We start from the raw sequence: 23771 nt of genomic DNA on the forward strand, positions 1-23771 counted from the left end.
TGGCTTCCGCCCAGGCCCCTCCTAGTGCTTGGTGCTCCCCTCCCCCATACCCGTCCGGTTCTTCTTCCCGACACCCCAGGCTGGCACGTTGGACTTCCCCGGGGCCCAGCCTTGCTGACTGACACCATCTGGCCATGTTGTCTACCCTGCCCTCCACTCCCCAATTTCCTCCCTTCAAGGCCTGACTCTTGGTATCATTGGCCGACCAGAAGCCCCTCTCCAAACTGAATTTGGCTCTAGCAACAAACAAGAGCTAAGTGATGGGCTGGCCGCCAGGAGGTCAGGACGCCTAGGACCCAGAGAGAAGCACAAGCGAGATAAACCACCAGAGCTTTATTGCGGGCCAAGGGGCCTGCCACAAATACCCGCCAAAGGCAGAACCCACGCACGCAGGGCCCCCTCTTGGGGCCAATGCCTTGACCCCAACCAGAGAGGGAATATCAACAGCTCTGTCATCTGCCCATTTCAACAACTTCCAGGCAGGCTGGCACCAGAACGGGAAGGACACATCACAGAAGGGGAGCAGTTTGTGAATTCGGGGACCTGGGGTCCTGGTGCCATCACAGAACAGGTAAGGGTACAACGAGAGGGGAGGAGATGATGGGCCTGGGGCCTCAAGGCTTCCAGCAGGCCCCCACTGCCCTCTAGGTCAGCAGGACAAAGAAAAGGCTCCCAGGGAGCTGGGGTGCTTGGGCTCCTGGATAGAAAGGCAGGACAGTCGGATCTTGGGATTCACACGAGTCAGAAGAGTCAGCTCCCCGCACTGGAACCGCTGTAGCCGAGGAGGCTCTGAGACCGGAGGAGAGGAAACCGGCTGTCCTAGGCTTGTGGTTTGTCGCCCCCACCCACCACTCTCCTCCCCAACTCCCAGCACCCTCCCATCGATCGATCGCACGTCCCTCCTCCTTCCAGGACCCCTCTACCCATGTACCCCCTCCCTCTCTTGTACCTAACGGGGTGACCATGGAGAGTTTCCTCTCAAGCTCAAAAGAAAGCACAACAGGGCGGAGGACAGAAAAGCTGGTACACAGTGTCCGGAGAAAGAGGGTCAAGGGCTCATCCACCTTGGCTGAAGACTAGAAGGGGAAACTGAGGATTAATCAGAATTCCTTTTTCTCTTTTTTCTTCAGAACTCAGATTCTTAAACCCTCTACCAAACCCTAGGGAATCTGGGTTTCGAGCCCCCACCTCCCAGCCACGTCTCACCTCAGGCTGGGCTCCAGGACCTGTAAATTGCAAGGCCACTTTCCCCGGCCCTCGGACAGACTCTAGGAGGGAGGTCCACTCACTGGGACACAGCCCTAGTGCTGTTGCCACATGATGATTCTTACAGGTCACCACAGCTTCGGCAGTCCCATCCTCCACCAGGAGCCTGGGGGAAGGAGGGGCCACGGAGAAACAGAAACTCCCACGGCAGACCCCGGGTGGCCGGGTGGCCCCAACGTGCCTCCCTCCTCACCACTTCCCGCCGTAACTCATTTGACTTTAACCCATTCACCCTCAACGACTTCCGAAGCCATTCGCACAAGCCAGGAATTATGCCAACAACGGGCCGGCAGACAGAGCAAGTCACGTGACAGGGAAATACGTGGCGCAACGGGTGCCCACCTTGTGCTCTCACCTGATGCTGGCCTGGCTTACAGAGGTCTGCGTGGGACAGGTGGAGCCCTGACGAGTACACCTTCCCTGGGGTGGAGAGAGGGGGTTGGAAAAATGCTGAGTCCCCTCACACCCACCCACCTGGCACCCTGCACCCCACTCAGCCTGTCCCCTCTCATACCTGGGGGCAGAGACTGGTACAGTGAGCACACACCCACAGGAGCTGAAGGCTGAAGACAGAAACAATATGGCAAGAGGCACTGGCCTGGAAGGGGGCCCGGCCACCCTGCAGAAGTTCAGCCAGGAAGATGTGGGGCAGCGGAGCACTAGAGAGAGAGAGACCGGAGTCAAGGAATAGCCGACAGCATTCTGAAAGCGGGCTGTGTCTGGAAGGACTGGGCAGGCACCGGGATGGGGACGGGAGAGGGTACTGTACTCTCCCAGAAGCCTCACGGCTCATTCTGAATCCTGACCTCTCACCATCCATTATTTCCCAGGCTTGAACCAAGATGGTAGCCCAGAAAGAGATCTGCATTTTAGACTGAAAGCCTTCAACACCAGGCTGAAAAGCCTAAAACACTACATCTTTCTGGGTAAAATAATTAGCATCAGGCATTTTTATTTGGGGCAGAGTAAATCCTTCTGACTCAACATGTTCTACTAGGAGTGGAGAACACTAGTTACGGCAAAACTCCCAGAGCCGGGACCACGTGTAGGATGCGGATGCAAGGCTGTGAAGTCTGGGGAGCAGGGCCTGGGGCACTGACCTGATTGTGGTCTCGGGGGGGAAACTCAGGACCTGCAGGTAAGTGGATGGCCGGAAACAACAGTAAACATTGTGGAATCTGCAGGTGCAGGCGGCAGAGTGAAGAGGAAAGGAAAGAAGTCAATTTGAGCCAGGAGCTGATACCAGATCACAAGTTAGACCCCCCCCCACCCCCACCGGCGGGCTGCGCTGTGGCCTAAGCAGAGGGAAGCATGAGGGAAGGGGCGGTGTGGAGTGTCTCGTGAGGGCAGAGGGCATACACACAGACTACACGGCGAAGTCACGTCAAAGAGAAGGTGCTGCAGCGGGGGGGGGGGGGGGGGGGGGGGGGGGAGGCCAAGCAGCCTCGCAGATCTTCACCTGGACATCTTCTTCTCCAGCTGGCCGAAGTAGACTCGGGCTCCCGGGAGGAGTCCTAGTGGGGGAGGCAAGTGTGGCTCTTTGATATAGATGTCTAAGTGCGGGCGGGACAGGCAGTCGGCAGCCTCTACGGCCACGGTCAGCTTCACGGACGCTCTTGAGGTCCGAGTGCCACCTGCAGAAGCCAAGGGGAGGGGTCAAGGGCATCTGCCAGGACCCCAGAGTCCCATCACTCGACTTCACCCCTCTCCCCCCAAAGGAGGTGTCATTACCAGGCTTTGCCCAGAAAGGGGCTGGGAATGGCTCACACAAGGTCCGTGACAAAATCTCAGCTGAGAAAGACACCAGGGTATCGGTGAAGCTGGAGGATCACAGAAATACAGTGGTAACAGGGGCATGAGAAAGCAGAGATTGGAGAGGAGTCTGAGGACAAGAAAAGCAGCTAAAGTAAACGCTAGAACATCATCTATAAGGTCCTAAAAAAGCCTTGCCCTGGGTCAAGTCACGCACTAAAAGGACCAGGGCAGGCGCCTGGGTGGTGCAGTCACTTTAAGCGTCCCACTCTCAATTTTTGGCTCAGGTTGTGATCTCAGGGTCCTGAGACGGAGCCCCACAGTGGGCTCCGGGCTCAGCGGGGAGGCGGCTTGAGATTCTCTCTCTCCCTCTGCCCCTTGCCCTGCTCGTGGCGCACGCCCGCTCTAAGTAAATAAATCTTAAAAAGAAAAAAAAAGTAACAGGGCTTATGGGAAAAAAAGAGCTGTGGCAGCTCACTCAGGACCTAGACGACACCGTAAGCAGAGGCCTTACCAGGAAGTACGGCAGATGTTAAAGCTGCGTTTGCGTGCGCGCCTAAGGAGCTCAGATGGCCCACCCCCGGCAGCTTTATATGCTGGCGCTCGTGCCCACGCCTGCCAATTGTGGGTCCTTGGAAACGATCCTTTCTACTAGAGACCGGTTTGTACAAATTACACAATTACACATACAATCCAATAGGGATTTTTGTTTTTCCCCTTAAACCCCGGGGGAAATCTGTGGCTTCATCGTCTGCACCAGCAGCTGCCCCGGAAGGACAGAACAGGTGTTCCTGAAGCCAGCGCTGCTCACACTGAAGAGGAAGGCCCTGCCCTAGAGCTTCCAGCTTTGTTCCTTTTTTATTTTTCCTTCTTAGATTTCCTTTCATTGCTACAACTTTTCCTTAACTGTGAGGAAGCTCGCTCACGATCTTTAGCGAACGCTAAGGCGCTAGGGAGAAACTCAGGCATGAAACCCAGCTTCCCGGTCACGGGGACATCACTCCTCTAGAAGCTGAGTCCCGTCAAAGACACATGCGCCGTGCGGGGGACCAGGCTATTCACCAAGCCCCAGACCGGCAGGAGAGCGTGGCCACGGGAGCTGCAGAAGCTGGTGGACATTTACTTGCCACCGAGCAGGTCGTCCAGCGAGGTCTTAGGCAGGGCCTTGCTGGTGTCTGGCACAGCCGGCGAGTCCGCGCCGCTCTCGAGTTCCAGAGTCCACTCGTCCTGCACGCTGAGGCAGGACGCACAGCCAGCCAACTCCAGGGGACGCTGTGGGATGCAGGATGGCCCGCCCTGCTCGAACAGCAGCGGGGTCTGCAGGGAACAGGAAGACAACCCTCTGAGTACGTCCTGCTCCAGAGGCAGTTCACAAAACACTAGGATCGGTTTTGTTTTCTTCCCGGAGGCTGGTGAGAGAGCCTTGCATTTGATCTAAATCCGCCCTTCTTCCAGGAGACCTAGACAGTAGCCAGGCACTGGCACTCCCTCTCCGGTCCCTAAGCCAAAAAAGCTTTCTGGGGCGGAGTGAATGAGGGACCAAGTGGGGTACTCACAGGAGGGCCAGGAGCCACGAGTCGGTACACATAACCTGGGTGCAGGAACTCGAACCAGCGGACTGAGGGGCCACGGAAAATTAAGTGAACCTGGGAGGGAGGGAGGGAGGGATAGAGGGAGGCAGGTGCTGGGGTCCCAGACAGGAGCTAAGGGCACAGGATGTCAGGCCCTAGGTCCCTGCAGTCCCAGTTTACCTTCTGATCCTTGTTCTCATCTCCTTTGGGCTCAGGTGGGCCCCATGCAGTCCCCTCCTTCCTCTGGGTGCCCCCAAGCCAGCTCCCCGATACGTGGAAACTGAGGATGGGCTTGGGCACCTCTGGATTAGCCCCTGGGGGGACACAAAAGTTCCTCTTCATCAGTGCCTCCTTGTGGGACAGCAAGAACAGTCGGCTCTGTTCTACGTGGGGACCATCGGGGAGGGTGGGCTCTGCCTGAGGTGTGACAGAGGTGGCTGAGTGAAGCAGGGGTCTGGGCACAGGCAGGATCAGGGCATCGTCCAGGAAGAACTGGATATAAACTCTGTTGGGAGAGACAAGGAGTAGGTTTCTTAGCAATGTGCGCACTGGGCGTCGTGGGCCCCGCGTTCCACCACCGGCAGAAGGCCCTGCCCGACCCCTCAGAGACTCAGGGTGTGGCCACGACCCCAGGGAGCCAACCTGGCCTGCTGCTTCTGGATGAAGCCTGTCATGTTCAGCTCCTTATAGGAAGGGAAGTTGCTTCTGACATTCCGCTCTATGACCAACTGGAACTTCTCTGTCCGTACCAAGCAGCCTGGAGAGAGAAAGTTTTCTAGTTTGGCAAGAGGAGACCACCCTGCAGGTCTCCCTGCCTGTCCCAGGCCTGAGCTGCTCCCCTAACATGAGGTGAAGGCCCAGACCTGAGCCCCGCCTCAAAGGGATGGTATCTCCAAGGGAGAAACCATCCCAGCCACAAGTCCAATCCTGCCCCGGCCTCCCAGGCGGCAAGGCTCAGTTCCACTTTCTCACAAATCCTAAAACACCTGTTCCTCGATCTAAGAAACTTTCCTGTACAGGAAACCCCGTCAGTACGGCTCAGTAAGCCCAAACTTAGAAGTGTCCTGCTGGTGTGCACGTCCGAAGCTATGGTGGGAGAAATGAATGTTCGGGGTTGGAGTTCTGGCTAGAGAAACCCTCGCTCCTTTGCTCTGCCAACACCGGGGTCCCAGACTTGTCCCAAAACTTGCAGATCAACACAGGCCACTTCAGCATCTCAAGAACATCCCAGCAGGTGCCTCCTCCCCAATCCTACTGTTCTGAGACCGTCCCCATCCGCCCCCTTCTCTCCACTTCTGAACTCCAAACCTATGAACCGGGAGTCAGTGATGGGCTGAGAGTGCTTGGCCAGGATTAGGCAGGGGAGGGAACCACTTTTGTCCCGAAGCTGCAGACAGCCTTTATGAGACGAAGCCGCCAGAACCCCAATTAAAATCTGCAGGAAGACGAAGAACAAGGTATCGAATATTTGTTCAACAAATACTCAGCGACCACTCTGTGTCAGATGCCATGTTAAATGTTAGCTACAGAGTGGACAAAAGATCCAGTCTCCGACCTCAAAGGACTTACGCTGGAGCGGCGAAGACAGATATGAAAAGAACACCCATGCGTTCACACGTTTAGTGGTGGGGGAGAAAGTGTACTGAGGTTAGAACTAGGAGCCAGTACGGGACCTCACAGGGTACTGCAAGGACTTTGCATTTTATCTTATGTGCTCTGGGAGGAACCAGAAAAGGATTTAGCACAAGACAGCTCTGGAAGCCAAGTGAGGCCGTACCCCACTTTCCATCTGCCGCGGAGAAAACGGATAGGGCGAGAAGAGGCGGAATGGTCTGGTTAGAGGCTGGTGCAGCCACGGGGACAGGGAAGGACGATGGGAGCGGCAGTGAGGGCGGCCAGGAGAGGAGGCCTGCGCGCCGCCGGCACCCCACCTACCTGGGCTGGGTGTGAGGTGGCGGGCAGCAGAGAGAGCCAGGACCAGGACACACGCTGATTGAGCTGACAACTGGTCAGATGTGAAGACTCTGGGAGGGGCAGGAGGCTCTTAGGGTCAAAGGCGGCCCAGGCCCTGCACCGCCCCTCCTCTTTCAGGGTGGTCAGAGTAGGAAAAGAACAGGGCGTCTGCAGCCGCGTGTACTGTGGGGCAAGGAAGAGAAATCAGAGTGTGTGGCCGCAGGTCCCCCACGGCATGAGCTCGGCCACCCATGCTTCCCACACATGCTTGCACCTTCTGCAGGGGACAGTGATGTGGCTCCTCGAGGATCTCCTTGTGTGCATTCCGACGCGTGCTGCCCGGTGGAGCCAGAACATCCAGGACGGGAGCCAGGAGCTGCAGTCCCGGGCTGGGGCTCCCCGGAGACGAGTGCTGCAGGAGCTGGTGGTGTCTCAGCATGTGGGGACATAGCCTGGGCCAGGAAGAGAAGCGCTCGAGGCCCCCCAAGGGGGATGGCTCTTGCAGGATCTTGCGCCCCTGGCCACTAGCCCCACCAGCCCTCCACGCCCGGCCCAGCCCCCCGTCCTCCTCACTTGCAGGCCAGTTCCTCCAGCGCCCTGGTAGCCCACAGGTACAGGGGAAGGCCCAACTGGCGTTCCCATACCAGCTGCTCAAACAGGGAGGCCCCCTGGGCCTGGTAGAAAGACTGAGTCTCGGGCTTCTGACAAGAGAAGCCCCGAAGGAGAATGGCGCCATGGAGACAGGGGGCGAGCACTGGCCTTCTTGTCCCTCCACCCACCGACTGCAGGAGGTGAACATCCTGGAGCTGGAGAAAAGCAGAAAAAATGAGAAAGCTGGGGTGAAGCCCTCAGCTCAGTGAAAGCTGGCAGAGTTACTGCGGAGTCCCGGCGCCCAAGAACCACCGTTTCTCCCATACACAGCATTTCTGCACAACGCGCTCCCGCCGTGGGAAGCCTTCACCTCCCACGCGCTCCCCTCGGCTTTGCTGCAGGCCGGGAGGCTCCTGGGGGTGAGGGGCCGCTACTCACCAGGCTGCTGGCCCCACACGTGAGATTCGGCTCCGGCCTCTCCCCCTCCAGTTGGAAGCCCCTCCATAAAGGAGACGCTCCCGGTGCCTCAGCCTCTCCTCCTTCCTGATCTGAGCTCCTGTCCAAATCATTCCTGGCACAAGTGTGCAACCTCCACCCTCCGACACACACGTGTTCTTTCACATCTCTGCCGTACAAGTTTCTGCCCTGCTGCTGCTGCTGAGTACCAGCCCAGAGAGGGAGGAGAAACTGCCTAGAGGGCCGCCGCCACCCGTACCTCCAGGGAGACTCCAGGCCGCACCACCTTCCTGAGGCTCTGGAGCTGCTGGTAGGCGAGGCAGAGCGCCAGCTGCCCATCCACCTCGTACAGGCCGGCCGGCTGACTCAGCACGCCAGTGACCTTGCCCTGCGGAGAGGCCAAAGGTCCAGGTGGTCCCTCTTCCCACCCTCTCTGGAGTCCCGCATTTCCTGCCCCCCCTGCCCCGCCCTCTCGGATCCCTCTGTCTTGCTCACCGTGTAGGATAAGAGTGTCGAGTGGCGGACAAGAGCAGGTTCCCTGTCCCCGTCTTGGGAGCTGCTGGGCACGGGGAGTGGTGCGGGATCAGCCTCCAGGAGGGGCCCATCCAGCTCCAGTTCCAGCTCTCGCACGCATTCTGGTTTCAGTGGCAGCAGGTGGGAGGAGGGGCTGGTCGTCCACACGCGGTAGCAGTGCCCGCGGATCCTGACTACTCGCAGCGCTGTCAGCACATAGGACCTACCAGGCCAAAGGGCTCGGTGCCACACCAGCTGGGCAGGGATCTGGCTTGTGCGGGGGCAGGCAACACGGCACATGAGATACTTGCCACGACACCGCCCCTCTGCCAGAGTCTCCCCCCATCACGATCTGACCTCAGCGACCCGCCCCTCCTGAGCTCTGCCTGGCCTCTCCCTGCGCTCTGACAATTCAATCTTAACCTCCTGGATTGCCTCCCTCTCACGGGAGATGCCAGGTTTTCCCAATCCCTCCCTCAAGATGCAAACCATCCCTAAAACTTCCTCCAAAATACAGAAACATTCCACCCAAGACTCCATGGCTTTTGCATTTCCCCATCCCCCCCCGTAACACACAAACTACCTTCATTTATTTAACCTATAGGTACAGGGTATGTATGTACTCAGTATTGGGACAGACGTGAAGGAATCACAACAGACTGGTCCCTCTCTCCCAACACATCTCAACCCACTGGGGAACACAGACGCAAACTCAAGTAACGATGTGGAACCATATACGATCGAGTACCAAAAACCACACACAGTGGGCAAGGTTTCGGGGCCAGACAGGTCAGGGCGGGTGGGAATGAGCGGGAAGACCCAGTGGAAGAAGTGGAGCCCACAGAGGGTCCTGAAGGGCACGTCTCTGCTTTGCCAAACTGGAGAAGAGGGGGAGGGAGGGGCGACTCCAGCAGGAGGCAGCAACATAAAAGCGTTCAGAGCTCAGGATGAGCGAGGCAGTGAGAACATTGGCTGGGATGGAGAGGGAGCGTTCCTGGGAGACGCAGGACACAGGATGGGAGAGCCAAGAGTAGGGGAAAACCCAGCAATGACCTGCTGAAGACTTGATTTTACAGGAAAATGAGAACTGCCCGAAGTACGGAAAAAAAACCACCGCGGACAGCAGGGTGTCAGAGGGACTGCAGAAGGTGCTTGTTGAGAAATTTAAACACGAGGAGAAGAAAGACAGTTCCCAAACCTAACAACCGCCCGGGGCATGCTCCTCCCACAGGCCCCACGCAGCACGCTGCCGTTCGCAAGGGCGAACCTGCTGACTCAGGACACTCGAGCCTCACAGACCTCCACTTCTACCCTAGAAGCAGGTGAGTACCGCCATCAGACCTGGGCCGCCACCCCTCGTCACTGTGCTGCTGAGCCCTGCCTGACGGCGCCTGCTGGTGCACGGCCAGGGTCACCGGTGGTCTGAGTCTGGGAGGCGGCCCGCGCGGAGCGGTGCTTCTGCTCGTCCGCACTGCCCTCTGCCCTCTGCCCTCAGCAGGACCGCCGGCATCGCGGCCCTGCCGCCTGTATTCAGACACCCCTTCCCTTCCTGTCGGAATGCCAGCATCCGAACGCGGACCCTGAGTCCTGCCCGTCTGGGCCCCCTGCGCCCCGAGGCCACTGCAGCGGGTCGCCACCGCTCCGTGTCCTCCGCTCCTCTTCGAAGACAAGAGCCCTACCTGCGGAGGTCAGACCCCCGTCACTCCAGCGCCAAGCCCCCTCCAGCAGGGCCACGGTCACTGCTCAGCAGCAGCCTCTCATCCCTGACTGCCTAGCAAGGCAGTTACTCTGAGCCTTTTTCCCTCTTTTCAGAGTCCAGTCCTTCATTTTCAAGAGATGATGATCTCAGCTCCTCCCTCACAGAAGAGACTCCCTGGACTCATCTAGGGTGACAATGTGTGTCCAATACGTCTGCAGCAGCCTACAAACACAGCAAGGTCACTTCTCCCCCGAGCCAGCTCCGCCCGGAGCAGCATTCCCACTGGGCTCGAGGAGACGTGACACAGTCTAACATAAAGAAAATACAGAAGCTCCTCTCTAGGCTGGGAGGAGAAACAAGACCAGAAATTGGGGCAGCTCCTAAGCATTTTTAGTTTTACCATTTTCCGTTCCTGTACCCGCTAATCACTGTCACTCAAGCTTATGACGCATACGACACAAGAATTCTAACAGTGCTAATAAATGTCAGAGTTCCCCTTTTTGATATGCATCTGAGAGAGCCTTTTTATCTTTTGTTTTGAATGCCTTTGAAACATTATTCAGATAATTATGTAAGTCATTAGATAATAGTGTAAAAAAAATTAATGATTCTAAAATCGTACCAGTTGATGTAGAAAGAGAGTAAATAATTAAGTACCAAATGTTTTAAAAAGTGCACCTGGCCAAAAAAAAAAAAAAAAGTGCACATACTCGATGCCTTAATGGTGCCGAGCTGGATAATTTTCGTGGTCATCCTGCTAATGCACGGGAAAAACAAGTGATTCCGACAGGTTTTGAAATAGTCACACAGGATACGACAGTTGTCTATGCACACGAAGCGCACAGCAGAAAAGTGTGTCCCCTCCTTCCTGCGTGCGGGAGTGATGCTACCTGCAGCCCTCCAGCAACAGCGATGTCCCAGCAAACAGCGCCCCTTCCCCCCTAAGCTGGCCCCTGCTCTGATGCTCATCTTTGCTGCCAAGAGTCCTGACAGCTCCTGCGCACCTCCACGACCCCGAACTGACCCCAATCCTCACCTGCACGACAATGGACACGTGGCTGCCGGCTGGGGAAGAGCCGCCACCGAGAGACAGGACAAAGTGAGCTTTCTTCTGACTCCTCACCAGAGCGCTCAATCGAACCAGCTTCCCAGCCAGGTTTGGCTGCACGCCTCTGAGCTTGCCTCTAAGGAAGGAAGATGAGAGGGAAGAGGCATTTTTATTTCTTTTCCCCCCAAAAATGCCTTCCCTTCTGCTGTAAATAACCTAGCAGTAATTTAAAATTTCCCTAGCCCAAAGCTGTTATTCCAAAGATGTCCTTCAAACTCTTCCTGACCTTGGATAAGGCAAACTTCCCTTGAAGACTCGCACTCAACATCCGGGGGAGGCCGCATCATTGCCCTGACTCAGGTGGGAACACTCCCCCCGCCGCCCCCACCCCGGACTGCTCTCAGGACCTTTCCCTCCCTCCTCCCCGTTTCACCTCGCTCCATCCTCCCGGAGACAGGGAAGGATTACCTGTGTCTGAGCAGGCGGGAAGCAGTCTCTGGGTAGAGAACAGGGAGAGGGGTGGGAGGACCAGGACTAGTGGTCGAGGGGCACACTGGCACTGGGGCACTCAAGAGCTCCAAGTGTCCTTCCCCTGAAGAATTCCACCTGGCAGGAGGGAGGTAACTCCAATTGGGGAACAGGAAGAGATGGCCCAACCAAGACAGGTCCAGATCTATGAGCTAGAAAAGACCAAGAGCAAGGGTTAACCCGGACCCTAGCATCCCACCCACCCTCCTTTTTTCCCTTAGAGACTTAACTGCCTCGCTCCCTAGACCATCCTTGTGAGGCTCTGAGACACCTGACCTCCGCCTTCCTACTCACCTCACAGGTCAGGACACCAGTGTTATCTTTCACATAGAGGTCTCCTTTCCTGCACTCTTGTTCCAAGTCCCCCAACAGGTCTGTGAGTGTCCCTAAGAGTAAGAGCCGTTCCCGGGGTAGGGGGGTCCCATTTGGTCCAGCCTCTTGGGCCCAAGCCTGGTACGCACTAGAGCTCCAGGACAGGAGGCTGCAGCATGGCAGGTTCTGGTGGGTCTTGAGGTCCTGTACTGAGACAAAGCTGCAGAGGAAACGGAGCAGAGGTCCTGCAAAGCTGCATCCAAGCCTAGGAAACTACCCTCAACCCCAACAAGTCCCCCAAGATCCCAAGGAAAGGCCAATGGAAACCACAGACTAAGAGAGGAGTTTGACTGAACGGCAAGAACTTCAGGGCTCAGAGCCTAAGGAAATGAGGATGAGGTCTGGGCCCGAGGACTGGGGAGTACCTAAGGACGGGAGGAGGAAAGTCAGTGCTGAGTGACACTTTGAACAAGACGGTGCCACAGAGAGGACCCAGAGAAACGAAGGAGTGCACCAGCAGCCTAGGGGGATGAGCGTGGCTCCTCTGACAGCACCTCGGCTCTCAGCTCCAGAGAACCCCGATGGGGCTGCTGGGGCATGTGCCAATGGCCCAACCTCAGTGGCCCCAGCCAGGCTTCCTTCCTAGTCTGCGATATCACAGAACTCGAGACCGGCGGGGAAGCAGAGGCTGAGGTGGGAGTCCGTATCTAGAGCTCCCAAATCTCAAAAGATGCTTGAAATCAGCCATTCTCCAGGCAAGTGTCTCAACACTGCTCGTCACTATCAAGGACGAGGTGCGGCACTCAGAATGTGAACAGCGAATTTATCGAAGTTGTGACGGATTCACATCTGTAATCCCATTATTCCACACACGCGCCTTCTCACGGTCTTCCGAGCAGAAGAGAAAGAATAAAGGTATGAAGCGTCACAACTTACCCTCCTCATTATACTCATGAACACCACCCCCGTGAGAGCACTAACAGCTGGGAACACTATCCTGAGTGGCGCACTCCCCTTCCACATCTGTTTCATTCTTTCCCCAAAGGCTTTGGACAATATAAAAGGCAAAAATGGTGACTAGCATGTGTTGAGTCCCTGCTATGCCCACACTATACGGGGACCGTTCGTGCTCAGTAATGCGCTGAAGCTTCACCAAAAACCCCTGCAAATGGGGTGCCTGGGTGGCTCAGGTGTTAAGGGTCTGCCTTCGGCTCGGCTCATGATCCCGGGGTCCTGGGATTGAGCCCTGCATCGGGCTCCCTGCTCAGCGGGAAGGCTGCTTCTCCCTCTCCCTCTGCCCCTGCTTGTGTTCTCTCTCTCACTGTCTCTATCAAATAAATAATAAATAAAATCTTAAAAAAACACAAAAACCCTGTAACCACCACCACCAAGGAAACTTGGAGAGGTCAGGTACACAATGGTGTGGGTGGCAAAGCCAGGGGGTCTCACTCAAAAGTCCATGTTCTTTCCCTGTGCTTCTTTACTTTTCTAAAGGCCCAGGACAAAGCTGGAGATAGCGGTTTCTTTCCCCTAGGCACCTTCCGGACAAAACAGTAAGGACATGGGTCACTTGCCCCAGATTCTTCAGGGTCTAGGTCAGGAAACTGAAGGTGAGAACCTCGAATCCTTCCATTTGTCACTGATCTCCAACTTTCCATGCCTAGCACAGGGCCTGGCACATGGCAGGCGCTCCACGAAGAAGACGGGAAACACGTAAGAGTAAAATCTTCACACCCGAGGAATAATTCCTATCCCAGCCTTGCCCACCATTCTTGACAGACTCCTCACTTCAACACATCATGCCATCTCGTTTACGTTTATCTTGAAGAACGAGAAACTTTAAAAAGCTTCCTTTTAGGAACCTTTCCTGACAGTTTCCAACTTACCACTTTTCCCCTATCCCAGTAATGCCAGAATCTTGAGAGATCTGGATCTTTCTTTGATTAGACTGTGATCATGGAGGCCACTAGGCACATACTCAGTCACCTGTGGGAGACTCGAACCCCACTGCACGAAGCTTCACAGCAATCACAACTTCTTCGACCAAGACTAACTGATAGGTAGCTCTCTGTCCCATGTTAACAGGACAGTTTTCTAATGAGATCTGTTTCTGCGTTTACGTAAACAATGTATTTAACCATAATATAGTTACAGACGTGGACAAGGACTGTAGGAAACGAAGGAAAACCTAAAGCCAGTGGAGTAGACTGAGAAGAATTACAGGAGGAAAAGAAAAGAGCCCCCAGGTAAGTGTCTCCTGAGAAATTACTTTGGGATTAAAATAAGATATCATTTACTACCCATCAAATACACACAAAAACCATTTTTGCAACAAGATAAACAGCAGATTTGGGAATGGTTCAGGACATAGATGTACATGGCCCCATGTGTCCTTTGGCACATGTCTGCCTGTTGGAACGGCATGTGCGGGCTCATCGGGACACTGGGTGCTGCCAGACAAGGGGAGAGAACCACCAACTGGATCAGGAGAGAGCACAGAGGAGACTCCACTAAACCTGTAACGTTTCATTCCTTATAAAAAAAGACCTGGAGCAAATATGGCAAATGTTAAGGTCTTTACGAGCTGAGCACTGAGTATGGACTACGCACAGGGTCAGTAAGCACACTACTGAATTTGGAGGGCTTTCACTTTTGCAATGAAGGCAGCAGTTGAGTTGGTTCACAGTCTGGTGGAGCAGCATTTTTAGTTACCATTGGTTTATAACAACGTCCTCAGATGAGAAAAGTATAGGATTTTGAAAATGATGTTTTGGATAACACAGAATACAATTAAGCTGTCTTCTCACCAAAGATCCCTTGCCTTTACTGATGGAGACGGACTGAGGGGCTTAGCGGACGCCACACTGCCAGAAGCGGTTTTTAAGTCCAGGGAAAAAGTATCCTATGCTCGCGCCAGGCTGGGAAATGCCTAATTAAGCAAAGCTAAACAGACTTGTGCCTTTTTTGTTTTTTAGAGGATAAACGGTGACAGTACACTCACAGAATGCCACACAGCAGTTGAAATAAATGAGCTAGAGCTCTTGACAGGAGTAAATCTCAGGAGCAGGTGAAGCACAAAAAGCAAACTGCAGAGATTATATATAAGATACGGTGCTATTTATAGAAAGTCAAAAGGTAAACAAAACTCTACAGTACACGGCTTAGAAATGGATGCACGTGCAATAAAAATATAAAGATAAGGGACTAATATACCCCATATTCAAGGTAACTACTCTAGGACTCAGCAAGTATACTAGGTATTTACCCAAAGGATACAAAAATACAAATTCAAAGGGGCACCTGCCACCCAATGTTTATAGCGGTATTATCAACAATAGCCAAACTGCGGAGAGAGCCCAGATGTCCATCGACAGATGAATGGATAAAGAGATGGTGTGTGTGTACGTACACACACACACACACACACACACACACACACACACAATGGAATATGACTCAGCCATCAAAAAGAATGAAATCTTGCCATTTGCAATGACCTGGATGGAGCTGGAGTATATTATGCTAAGTGAAATAAGTCAGAGAAAGACAAGTACCATATGATCTCACTCATATGTGGAATTTAAGAAAGAAAACAGATGAATGTATGGGAAGGGGGGAAAAAAAGAGAGAGGGAAATAAACCATAAGAGACCCTTAACAATAGAGAACAAACTGAGGGGTGATAGAGGCAGAAATAGAGGCAGGGGTGATAGAGGCAGGCGTGGGATGGGCGAGCTTAGGGATGGGGATTAAGGAGGGCATTTGTTGTGGTGAGTACTGGGTGTTGTATGCAAGTGATGAATCACTGAATTCTACTCCTGAAACCAACATTGCACGGCCTGTTAACTAACTAGAATTTAAATAAATATTTGAAAAGAAAAAATAAATAAAATTAAAATGTTAAGCCAAAACACTATGTGTTAACTAACTAGAATTAAAATAAAAACTTAAGGGGCACCTGGGTGGCTCAGTCAGTTAAGCATCAACTTTTTTTTTTAAGATTTTATTTATTTATTTGTCAGAGAGAGAGAGACGGCACAAGCAGGGGGAGCAGCAGGCAGAGAGAGAAGCAGACTCCCCGCTGAGCAGGGAGCCTGATGCGGGGCTCGATCCCAGGACCCCGGGAACATGACCTGAGCCGAAGGCAGACGTTTCACGGACTGAGCCACCCAGGTGTCCCAAGCATGGACTCTTAATTTTGGCTCGGGTCATGGAGCCTGCTAAGGATTCTCTCTCCCTCTCCCTCTGCCCCTCCCTGCCCTCCCTCTCCCTCCCTAAAAAAAGATAATAATAAAAAATAAAAATAAAAACTTAAAACAAATACACCCACATTTGAAGTCATGGTTACTTCTACGAGGAGGTAAACGGGGTTCTTTCCACAGGACTTTCTGAGCCTTTAATACGTTAATGAGCCTTGTGACTTTCCTAGAGAAGCTTATCATATCATATGCAGTGTCTCGCAAACTTATTTGGCCATGGAATCCTTTTCTTGTGGTACTTTATTAACACTGCTTTGAACAGTTTCAGAAACGGAAGTGTTGTTAAAAACAAAAAACGCAACACCTTCAGAAGACTTTAAACTCCTGTCTTAAACACAACTATCTGCACTTGCTGGTGTCTTAACTCGGTGCCTTAGTTTCCTCACACACCCAAAAGAACATTGGCCTCTCTCTCCACCCTGAGAGTTCTTTTTACGAATTTTCCATCTTCCCCCACCTTCCTCCCTCTTCTCCTTGTCCCTAACTTGACTTCAGCCAATTTAGGAGAGCCACCAGAAAAAGAAAGCAGCTTGATGGAGGATGGAGAAGCCTGGCAGAGGGGGTTGTGTTCAAGCACGTTTTCCTCCCCTGAGCATGTTTCCCCTCATGCTTCTCGTTTCCCCCTGGTTAACTCTAGGTCCTTCTTTTTTAGTCCCAAAGTTAACCCCCTTCTGAACCCCTCCTCTCCTTACCTGTAGCTGAGGGGCAGGGGAAAACCTTGGTTCTTTCCCTGGGACAACCAGGTGGTCTTCACACAGTCAATCACTGACTGAGTCAACTGGACATCGGGCTCGCTGCCAGCCGGACACAGGGTCTCTCGGATGAAGGTCTGGGCAGCCTCAAGCCAGACTTGCTCCTGAGGAAAGGGAAACTAGTTAAAACATCTTCCTAACCATCCTGCCCACCAATGAAATTTTGGGAATAAAGTAATAGAAAAAGAAATTCGGAGGGCATGTAATTAAACAAGTACTGGAGTTTATAACTTGGAGGAAATCTTAGAAGCCTTAGTCCGGTCCCTCCTCAGACCGCTGGCCCTCCGGCTTTGGTCTCACCTGTTTCTCCTCTAAGTACCGTGCAATGACCCGCTGCACCGCTGGAACTGTGTGGGTGGTCCTACCTCTTTCTCCAACAGACCCGTACCAGTGCTTAACATGCTCAACTGGAATATACATCGCCCTGGGAACCCTTCTCTGACCATCCCAGGCAGAATGCTGCTCCCTTCCTGGAGCTCCCACAGCACCATGCACATAATTCTACAGAGAGCAATGATCATCGTGTACAGTATTGTGGTGTCCCATCTTACGTGGGATGTGGTTCTAAGGCCAACAAGTTGAAAAATAGTCAAAATCACTCCTGGAAAAAATCCTTTAAGTTGCTCATAAATAGGATACAATACTACATAGTAACATGTATATATAAATGTAAATATGCGTAATTACAAACACTATGTAAAAAGGACATAGGTGAAGTACAACTTTTAATCATTTCTTTTTCTACTCAAGTATATACATTCCCATGAGCTAAATCAATGCAAGGTGCAATCCCACCAGATTTGTTTTCTGTCTTTTCGGCTGAGATGCAGACTTCTTAAGCAGGACATGAGCCACCTTTGTATACTTACCACACAGTCTGGACACATAGTTGCCTTTCTATAGTTAGTTCTAGAGAAGGGGACCAGCTTGGCCTACTTCCAACGTTGGGCTGCTTTATTTTAAAATTCTGACAGGGGCACCTGGGTGGCTCAGTTGGTTAAGCGTCCGACTCTTGGTTTTGGCTCAGGTCCTGATCTCAGGGTCCTGAGATCGAGTCCCCCCCCAACCCCCGTGTCAGCCTGAGACTCTCTTTCCCTCTCCCTCTGTCACCCACCCAACCCCCCACCCCGTCATGGCACATGCGCTCTATCCCTCTCTCTCTCGTATACATAAATAAATAAATAATCTTTAAAAGAATAATAAAATCCTGACAGCGTTCAACAGTGCTGAGGGGTACGACCTTTATCCTTCTTGATCCCCAGTGATAACGCTAAACCATTACAGCTCTATCCCTGTTCCTCCAATGCCCTTCTATTAGCCTTCTGGTCAATCCTCCACAATCACTCAATCATTAGCAGCTCGAGGGACCTGTCTTCAGGTTCTATTGACTTCAGTGTCCTTGGGAATAGCTCTACCGCTGAACTTCACCTTTACTCCACCTTAGCCAAACACTGTCACCCGTGGTCACGGCTGTCAAAACTGGACTAGATCAGAGCACCTGGCTGGCTCAGTCGGTAGAGCACACGACTCTTGATCTCAGGGTTGTGAGTTCAAGCCCCACGTTGGGTGTAGAGATTACTTAAAAATAAAATCTTAAAAAAAAAAAACTGGACCACATCATCACTCAGCACTGCCTCAGCAACACAACGAGCGCCTCACCCAGACTCATACTTTTTGTCTTCCTCTCTAGCTCCTGAGGGCCTGTCCACCACTTGGCACATGGAATACTACTGTTTTTCAAAGTTGTGCCACTGCCTCAGAAGCCCCTAAATTTTGTTAAAAATGTGAATTCATGGATCTCATCTACTGAAACAGAATCCTGGCAGGAGTGGGGGACCCAGGAATCTGAACTTTAAAGATTTATTTATTTATTTAGAGAGTGAGCACGTGCACAAGCAGGGGGAGGGGCACAGGGACAGGGAGAGAATCTCAGGCAGACCCACAGCTGACACAGAGCCCGACTTGGGGCTTGATCCCAGGACCGTGAGATCATGACCTGAGCCGAAACCAAGAGTGGGATGCTTAACTGACTGGGCCACCCAGGCGCTCCAGGAGTCTGTATTTTATTTAATTTTTTTAAAAAAAGATTTTCTATTTATTTATTTGAGAGAGAGAGTGAGAGAGAGCACAAGCAGTGGGGTGGCGAGAGAGAGGGAGAAGCAGACTCCCCACTGAACAGGGAGCCAGATGTGGGGCTCGATCCCAGGACCCCAAGATCATGACCTGAGCTGAAGGCAGATGCTTAACCCACTGAGCCACCCAGATGCCCCCAGCAGTCTGTGTTTTAAATAAACTCCCCAGATCATACTAATATAAACTGAAGTTTGAGAACACTATACATTTTCCCCTCGGTGACCTCTGCCATTGGATGTCCTTACTAGCCATCCATAGAGGCTACTTTAGTTGAGATCTCTCTCGTTACCTCCACCTGCCTACCAGATTCTCCACCTGGCCAACCTACAGGCACCACACATCCCAACAATGACCTTAAAAAAAACAAAAAACCCACTCCTCTTCCAACGTTCACCATCAGCAAACAGCAATCTCAACCAAGTAATTCTACCCTGAAACCCGCAGTCCTCCTATAACGCCTTCCATTCCGTACCCAAGTCCTTTAGATTCTACTTTCTCAATATATATATATTTTTTACTGTTTTCACTTCTGGAACCTCAACACTGCTGCCGTGGTCGAGGTCACCATCCTCTCTCACTGCTTTCCAATCACAGCCCTCTAACTGGTACTCTCTACACTGCTACCTCAGGAAACGAAATCTCAAATCTCATCCGATCGCTCTTCTGCTTAAAACCCCTCAGGAACTCCCAATTAGCCTCAGGTTAAAGTCGCTGTTTAGCAAGACGCCCGAGACTGTCAGCCGTCACCCCTCCACCACCACCAACTGAACTTGGGTTTTCGAAAGATACCTGTTCTCGCTCTTGCCTTTGAACGTGCTTTTGCCTCCGCCTACAAACCTCTTCCAGCACTTTTCTGCCTGGAGAACCCGTACATGCACTTCGGGTCTCAGACGCTTTCCTTGCTTCCCGTTACCCCTTTCCCCCCAGCTGCGTCAGGGGCCCCACCGTTCGCCATTAGCCCGCCCGCGGCTTCCCACCCGGCTGGGAGCCCGGAGAGGGGGCGGAGACGTGTCTAAGCCCCACAGCTGGCGCGGCAGGCGCCAACAAATGCGTTCGCAGAACCCGCGACGGTGGAAGGACGAACAGCCTCGCAGCTCCCCGCCCAGCGAAGGCAGGGAGGCTGAGAAGCAAGGTGGAGGGAACAGGACCAGAAGGAAACAGGGGTACGAGGGACGGAGAAGCGCACTCACGGAGTCGGGAGCCGGAGCCGGGTCGGCCTCCATGATGCGCCCGAGGCTACGCCCTGGGAGAGCCCGCGAACAGCCGCCGCGCCAGGGCTCACGGGAAGGCCGCTGGGTGACGTCATCGGTGGGCGCGGCGGCGGCTGCGCCTCCGGCCCCTCCCACCCGCGTCCTCAGGCCCTCAGTGCGCAGGTACGGCGGCCGCCCCCAGACTCCCGCTCTGCCGCTTCCTTCCGGGATGACTTCCTGTGTGGCGGCCCTGGCACGGGAAGGGGAGCGGGGGCGGCCCCGGAGCTCGAACGCAGCCGGCCTGGTTGGTCGCTCCTAAGCATCGTTCCGTCTCCCTGATGTTGCCAAGCGCAGAGACGTGCCTCCTCAACGCGACCCGAGCGCGGCATTCATGCTTGTGTTCTGGCCTTGACTCCTTGCTGTAACTGTTTATTTCCCCGCTAGACCATGAGTACCTGGAAGCGCCATCCTGTTTATCCTATTTATCTTTGTAGTCTGGTACCTAGAACAGAGCTTGTTGCGAAATGTTTGTGGATCAGCTAATGAAAGCCTCTTGCTCTTTCTGATTCGGTCAACCAACTAATCATTCCTTGGCTTAGTTGGCAGTGAGTGAACAGAATTCACGCAACTCTGTGCCAGGCACTGTTCCAGGTTCTGGAGATACAGCAGTGAACAGAGATAAAAATACCTGCTGTCATGAAGCTTGCATCCTAGGACACAGAGACTGACAGTTAAAAAAAAAAGTGTTGACAGTTAGTAATAGGTACTATTGAGAGAGAAGGCAGGGGGTAGTGTGACCCTTTTGTATGCAGAAGGCTTTACTGTAAAGGCGACATTATAGTAAAGAATTGGAAGAGATGAAGGATTCAGATGATGGCGACCAAAGAGAAAGGATGGATGGGGGCAACCACAAGCACAAAGGCGCTATGGTGAAAAGAAATGCAAGGAAGTCAGTGCGGTGGGAGGGGAAGACAGGAGATTAAAAAGGTAAAGTAGGGGCGCCTGGGTGGCTCAGTCGGTTGGGCATCTGCCTGTGGCTCAGGTCATGATCCTGGAGTTCCAGGATTGAGCCCCACGTTGGGCACCCTGCTCAGCAGAGAGCTTCTTCTCCTTCTGCCCCAAACCCCCCTCATGCTCTCTCTCTCTCTCTCACTCACTCTCTCTCAAATAAATAAATAAATATAAATCTTAAAAAAAAAATCTAAAAAGGTAAATTGAGGGGGATGGGGAGAGAGGTGAAGGAGGTGAAGGGGATTAAAAGATACAAACTTCCAGTTATAAGCCACAGGGATGAAAAGTACAGCATAGGGAATACGGTCAATAATATTGTAATAAGTGTGTGTGGTGACACATGGCAACTACACTTATCGTGGTGGGTCTTTCATAATGTATATAATTGTTGGCTCACAATGCTGTTCACTTGAAATTAATACGGTATTATATGTCAACTATACTTTAAAATTTGTTTAAATATAAAATAAGGTTGGGCACCTGGGTGGCTCAGTCATTTAGCATCTCCCTTCGGCTCAGGTCATGATCCCAGGGTCCTGGAATCGAGCCCCACATCGGGCTCCTTGCTCGGCAGGGAGGCCTGCCTCTCCCTCTCCCACTCCCCCTGCTTGTGTTCCTTCTCTCGCTGTCTCTCTCTCTGTCAAAAAATAAATAAAAATCTTTAAAAAAAAATAAGGTAAAGGGGAGTTTTTAAGTTATTTTAAACTTATAGCAGCTTCAAATTTTTGGAACAAGATAGTATAAACATTGTAGACAAAAAGAATGCTCTTGTCATCATTTGACAGGAAATAAAGACTTCAATTTTGTTGTTTTTTTTTGAGATTTTATTTGACAGAGAGAGACAAAGCAAGAGAGGGAACACAAGCAGGGGGAGTGAGAGAGGGAGAAGCAGGCTTCTCACTGAGCAGGGAGCCCCATGCAGGGCTCAATCCCAGGACCCTGAGATCACGACCTGAGTTGAAGGCAGACGCTCGAGAACTGAGTCACCCAGGCGCCCCTAAAGACTTTAATTCTACAAGTTATGGTATCCCCTGATTCAACCGCACATTTGATGCAAGCTCTCTGTTCCTTACTGCATAAACTAGTTATGCAGGACACTGTGGTGCCAAATTCTTTATAAAGTGAATCTTTGCAGTTGTTTCCCATGATTACAACAGAGATGTTCCTTCCCTTTCCAACAAAACAACAAATTCTCCAAAATATCACCCGTGTTAGGACACCTGTCAAAGCCTAAAGTCCCAAACCTGATCATTCCTTTTGCTTCCAATATTTTCTCAACTCGGAAGGCTCCTTCTATTTACCAAATCCACGGAGATGTGGATTTACTTTTGATAGTTCCTAGGAGGGAGTGTTGAATTTAAGCTACAGTGATCAGAGAGAGTTGTACTAAATCTACCCCCTCACCAAGCCCCCACTGGTGTGATTTATTTATTTTTTAAGTTTTATTTATTTGTCAGGGAGAGCAGGCTCCCACTGAGCAATGAGCCTGATGCAGGACTTGATACCAGGACCCTGGGATCATGACCTGAGCCAAAGGCAGACACTTAACCGACTGAGCCACCTAGGTGTCCCTCTGTGGTGTGATTTAAATGTAGGTTAATCTGGTGGCAGCATGCAAGACCAAATGAGAGGGGCACAAGAGAATAGCAAGCCACTGAAGTAGATCAAGCTTGATTTAATAAGCATCTTCAAGGAATGTGGTGGGAGAGGGGGAGATACTAGGGAAGCACCAAGAGTGGCTGGCCCGTCACACACAGGGAAGGAAGTGTGTTGTCTCCAGACCTGGTGATTTGAACAGTTTGTACTTGTCCAAGGGGCAGCTGGATATATGGGACCCAAGTCAGGAGAGGGATTAGGGCCAAAAGGATAAATCTGGAAGTCACTCTATGGAGGTGAAAGCTGAAATTTTATGGTGCCCTGGGACTACTAAAATGTGGAGGAGGGGCATCTGGCTGGCTCAGTTGGTAGAGCAGGTAACTCTTTATCCCAGGGTTGTGAGTTCAATCCTCATGTTGGGAATGGAGCCTTAAAACACACACACACACACACACACACAGAGAGAAAGAAAGAAAATGTGAAGGAAATAGGACCAGAGAGCTGAGCAAACTAAGGCTCCTGGAAGATTCTGGAAAGTTCTGAAAGGTTCTGGAAGGTAGGTACTGGATGGAGCCAAGGAGTGCCTGAAGGGAAAGAAAGCAAGAAGTGCTCAGATGTCAAAGATCAACATATGGCCTCTGTCAGAAGCGAGGCTGAGAGTACTCATTTCAATAGCCTGGAACTTTATACACCAAACAGGTAGTTACTGTTATGTCTGGGGCAGGGTTGGAATTAGGTGAACATTTTAAGTACTTCTCTAAGTTTTGCACCCTAGATGCCTCACTTGCCTTACCCTTGTCTTGAACCTGTAGTGCGGAGGGGAATGAATAAGGAGAGAGATGAAGATAAAGACTTTCACTTTTTACTCTGACCATTTCTTTGTTGTGTGACTCATTAAAAAGACCACTGCACCAGGTATTGCGTTTGTCCTGGCACGCCCTGCCACGCCACTCCAGCTTCCTTGCCCTCAGGCTTCAGATTAGGTTTGGCTAATGAGAGACAGAAACAGTTTATGTGGGAACTTGAGGACAGGAGAGAGGACGCAGTGTTATTCCCTCTCTCCCTGAACACTGTACTTATGGCCTCCTTTGCCCTGTCGGATGCCTTTCTTTCATGGCTATGATGTAGAAACGATGTTAGGG

General features: G+C 52.3%; 1 protein-coding gene across 1 annotated transcript; it reads right to left on the minus strand.

Moving 5' to 3' along the window:
• Window positions 1–318: 318 nt before the first annotated feature.
• Window positions 319–20327, minus strand: CTC1 (CST telomere replication complex component 1). Its single transcript, XM_036094547.2, has 23 exons — window positions 20023–20327; window positions 16640–16803; window positions 11672–11909; window positions 11318–11529; window positions 10838–10985; window positions 8085–8369; window positions 7849–7977; window positions 7116–7348; window positions 6817–6994; window positions 6525–6725; window positions 5898–6024; window positions 5232–5346; window positions 4770–5094; window positions 4575–4664; window positions 4142–4335; window positions 2998–3086; window positions 2726–2900; window positions 2367–2444; window positions 1781–1925; window positions 1622–1686; window positions 1207–1372; window positions 950–1076; window positions 319–789 (listed from the first exon to the last, which is right to left on the minus strand). The coding sequence occupies exons 1-23, from the start codon at window positions 20053–20055 to the stop codon at window positions 650–652; spliced, it is 3657 nt and encodes a 1218-aa protein (XP_035950440.2). The 5' UTR covers window positions 20056–20327; the 3' UTR covers window positions 319–649.
• Window positions 20328–23771: the final 3444 nt, after the last annotated feature.

The sequence above is a fragment of the Halichoerus grypus genome, chromosome 2 (genome assembly GCF_964656455.1).
Source record: "Halichoerus grypus chromosome 2, mHalGry1.hap1.1, whole genome shotgun sequence".
NCBI lineage: Eukaryota > Metazoa > Chordata > Mammalia > Carnivora > Phocidae > Halichoerus > Halichoerus grypus.